The sequence below is a fragment of the Humulus lupulus genome, chromosome 2 (genome assembly GCF_963169125.1).
Source record: "Humulus lupulus chromosome 2, drHumLupu1.1, whole genome shotgun sequence".
Classification (NCBI taxonomy): Eukaryota; Viridiplantae; Streptophyta; class Magnoliopsida; order Rosales; family Cannabaceae; genus Humulus; species Humulus lupulus.
Window position 1 is genome coordinate 76,126,533 of NC_084794.1, and position 3,507 is coordinate 76,130,039.

The following is a 3,507-nucleotide window of genomic DNA, read 5'->3' on the forward strand; positions in this document are numbered from 1 at the left end:
AGACTTAGCTCCCCCTCAAAATAAGAAGGCCCAGAGTTAAACAAACACAAACAAAGCAGGTTTTTGGAGGTATCCCTTTGTTTCTTTCAAAGAAGCCAAAGAAACAAAATGCAAAAATAAAGACAATAATCCTAAGACAAAAGAAAGTATCAATGTTCTTAGGACAAAAGACATAAACCCAAGTAAAACTAAACAGCTGGATCCTAGGACAAAGTTTGGACAGCATCTAAAATAGAACGTTGCAGTCCTTCAATCATCATCACTCGAGCAGCCAAAGAATCAACAGAGGCTCGAACTGCAGCTAGTTCTGTGGTAACAGATCCTGAATTTGTGGGAACAGATGAGGATTCAGGAGGAATGTCATTAGAGGCAAACTTCAGAGATTGAGGCCTGGCTTTCATGGTTGATGGAGCATCAGCGGCTTCAGTAGTTGGAGCAGAGGCTTTGTAGGAAGCAGCAGTAGTGGGAGCCTCCAAATCTTCTTGAGCTCGCTTGAGATCTTTTTTCTGCATACTCAACACTTCATAAATAACTTGAGGAAAAGGAAGATTCAAGTTTTTCCTATTACCTTTTTGAAATCCAATGATTTGATCATAGATAAACATAGCCAAGTCTATACCCAGTCCAGTCTCCACTTTGTACAAAAAAGAAGCCATGTCAAATGAGATAAATGCGGTGTGAGAAGTTGGTTTCCAATTCGTGGTGACAAACTTATGGAGAACAGCATAAGTGTAGGTGAGATTGGTGATCGAGATGACTGTATTAGGTGGCCATACCATTTTTTGCCCTACTAATTCAGTGATGACCTCATCCGTGTCAAGAGAGGCAAGATCATCATCATCCTCAACGTCAAGAGGAAGATGCAAGGCCTGTGCAATATCTTGCGGAGAAAAAGAGAACCAATGGCCCTTAAAATACACTTTACAATACAGAGGAGATTTAGGGTCAATAATTTCATTAGTAAGATTGGCATAGAATTCCTTGACTATTCTATCCACAAAACCAGTAAATTTAACCAAAGACCTATCCATTTTCGATCTTGAAGCATTGTTAGCACACCATAAGGACGATGATCACTCAAGACATAATTTCTCTCGATGAGAAATTTCCTTTGATCATAGAGAACCATATCACGAGCATTGTCATTATAACAAAAACTAGAAGAATGAGGTTTGAAATTAACACCTGAGAGTCTTGGAGATGGTCTAGAATCAGAAATAGGTCTCTTGCCTTTAGCCTTGGATGACAATGGAGTTGCAACTAGCTCTATGTCAGATTCGGCTTCTTGTTCAGTAGGAACAACGTTTTCTTGTTTTGGCTCATCAGACTCAGCCTCTGATTTAGCATTGTCAGGAACAGATTCATCAGATAAAGTGGTATCATGGGTTTCTTTAGACTCAGATTTCGCTTCCTCTGGTTCAGATTCAGAGGAAGACGGAGAAGGGGGATGAGCCTTCAATCTTTTCTTGGCAGCAGTCAAAGGAGATGAAGACGAGTCCAACCCCAATTTCCTTTTGGGAACCACAGAGCTTTTCTTGGACTGGCTCGGCTTCATGGGAAGCTTGAGTAACCCAGCAGCAGCAACTTTGGAAGAGGATGAAACAGATTTGGATTTTGCCCTAGCCGCCAGAGACGATTCAATAGGAAAAGGAGATAGGTTCTTGGCTCGAGAGGGCACCACCACTTCAGATGGTGGTGCGACATTGACAATATCAGCCGTGATATCTGGAAACACCATGGGGTGTTCAGTAGAGAGGGAGAACACCTTCTTGAGCGCCTTGGATTTGGGAGTTTTCCCAACAGATGCCGCTAGTGCTGGAGCAGATGGAGGCGTTGTTGACACAGATGGAGGGGGCGACGGAGAGGGCATCTTTCTGGATTGAGTAGCAGGGGTCTTCTTAGAGGAAGCTCCACGAGTTACCATTGTTCCTTCTCTGAAAAGCAGCAAACACTTACAAGAACAATGAGAAAACAATAAGAAGAGGAAGAAGCTTTAGAGGTATCGTGGGCGAGGGAGAACATGGGAATGTGCAAGCCTTTTAAGGACAAGAACTTTCCCATTTAAGACACCCACGACAAAAAGAGGTTTCCCTTTATTTTTATTTAAAAAAATAAAAGGAAACAAACCTTATTACACACAATCAAAACAACAAACTTACCCTTTTTTGTTTGTTGATTTTATTTTATAAAAGAAAATAAAATAAATAGAGAATGCCAACACTAGAAAGGTAACCAAAAATCCCACACGATTTTCCTATGAACTTTTCCCATTTTTTATATATTTTTTTATTAAATGAAAAGACACAATTATGGAAAACAAAAAAGACAAGAATACAAAATCTACTCCTACACGATCAAATGTGATCTTTCCCATTTTTTTCTTTTTTAAAAAAAAAATGCTAAAAAGGCAACAAAGTAAAAAACAATAAAAAAGATATATCATGGTATTCCAAATAGAGTGAGTGGACAAAATAAATTCCTTGGAGACAAAGAATATATTAAATCACACAAAATAAATGTACAATTTCACATAATTGCCACAAGGATTCGGTCCACCATTAATTTCCTTGTCGATCAAATATTTTCTTTTATATATATATATAAAAATGCACAAAAATAATACCCAACCAAAAATAATTGTTTTGATCAATGAGTGTCATCCTGAAAAAAATAGAATCAAGCAACTGAAAATAAGAGTTAGTGTATAACATGGATGAGAACACTTGTGAAAATGAAAAAAGTAGAAAGAATATTCGAGAGAAATAATGCACAATTCAATCACAAACACATATTCTTAAGTGAATCAATCAACATGTATGAGTCTTACACACATTTTTTATATTATTATTATAAACTGTGTACTATTTGTCTTGCATAGTTTCAAGCTTAAGTGTGTGATAGTGTATGCAAGGGAACATTGCCCAATGACAAATAAGTCTTTTTTGAAATTGTAAGTAATTTGTAACCCATGAAGACGCTGTCACACTACACCAGTGGTAGCCATTTTCTTTGGTAGCGTATCATCTTCATAACTTCGAATTACAAAGTTCCAACTTACTCAAAAGACGGCTTTCACACACTGATGTAGGTAGCTCTATTCTTGCACAGGAGCTTGAAACAATTCTACACAAAAGGAAGCTCAAACATTAAACATTGATTCATTGACTAGAATATTCCTAGGAGGAATTGATTATTTTTCTCTCAAGAATATACAACTAAAAGCTCATAAACACAAGTCAGATTATCTAGCTTGACACACAACAAAATTTTCAAATTAATTGACAATTTTCTTAAGCTTAAACAACACACATTTGATCAAGAGTTACAACACAATAACAAGCAAATTTAAAGAGAACAAACCCCCAAATATTTCCGGAGGAAATCAAAGCACACTGAATCAAGAGCTTTAGTGAAAATATCAGCAATCTGTTTATGTGTTTCAATATATTCCAAGACAAGAACTTTATTTTCAACTAATTCTCTTAGAAATGATGATGAATATCAATA

The 3,507-nt window shown here is 37.0% G+C and overlaps 1 protein-coding gene across 1 annotated transcript; it reads right to left on the minus strand.

Moving 5' to 3' along the window:
* Nucleotides 1-203: 203 nt before the first annotated feature.
* LOC133814417 (uncharacterized) lies at nt 204-1,924 on the minus strand. The gene is made up of 2 exons (XM_062247379.1): nt 1,024-1,924; nt 204-919 (listed from the first exon to the last, which is right to left on the minus strand). The coding sequence occupies exons 1-2, from the start codon at nt 1,922-1,924 to the stop codon at nt 204-206; spliced, it is 1,617 nt and encodes a 538-aa protein (XP_062103363.1).
* Nucleotides 1,925-3,507: the final 1,583 nt, after the last annotated feature.

Bases quoted from the DNA above. Each gene is read 5' to 3' on its own strand.
- LOC133814417 (XM_062247379.1), bottom strand. From the start codon at position 1,924: ATGGTAACTCGTGGAGCTTCCTCTAAGAAGACCCCTGCTACTCAATCC. The intron at 920-1,023 runs GTCTTTGGTTAA...TGTATTGTAAAG, and splicing joins TCAAGATCGAAAATGGATAG to TGTATTTTAAGGGCCATTGG.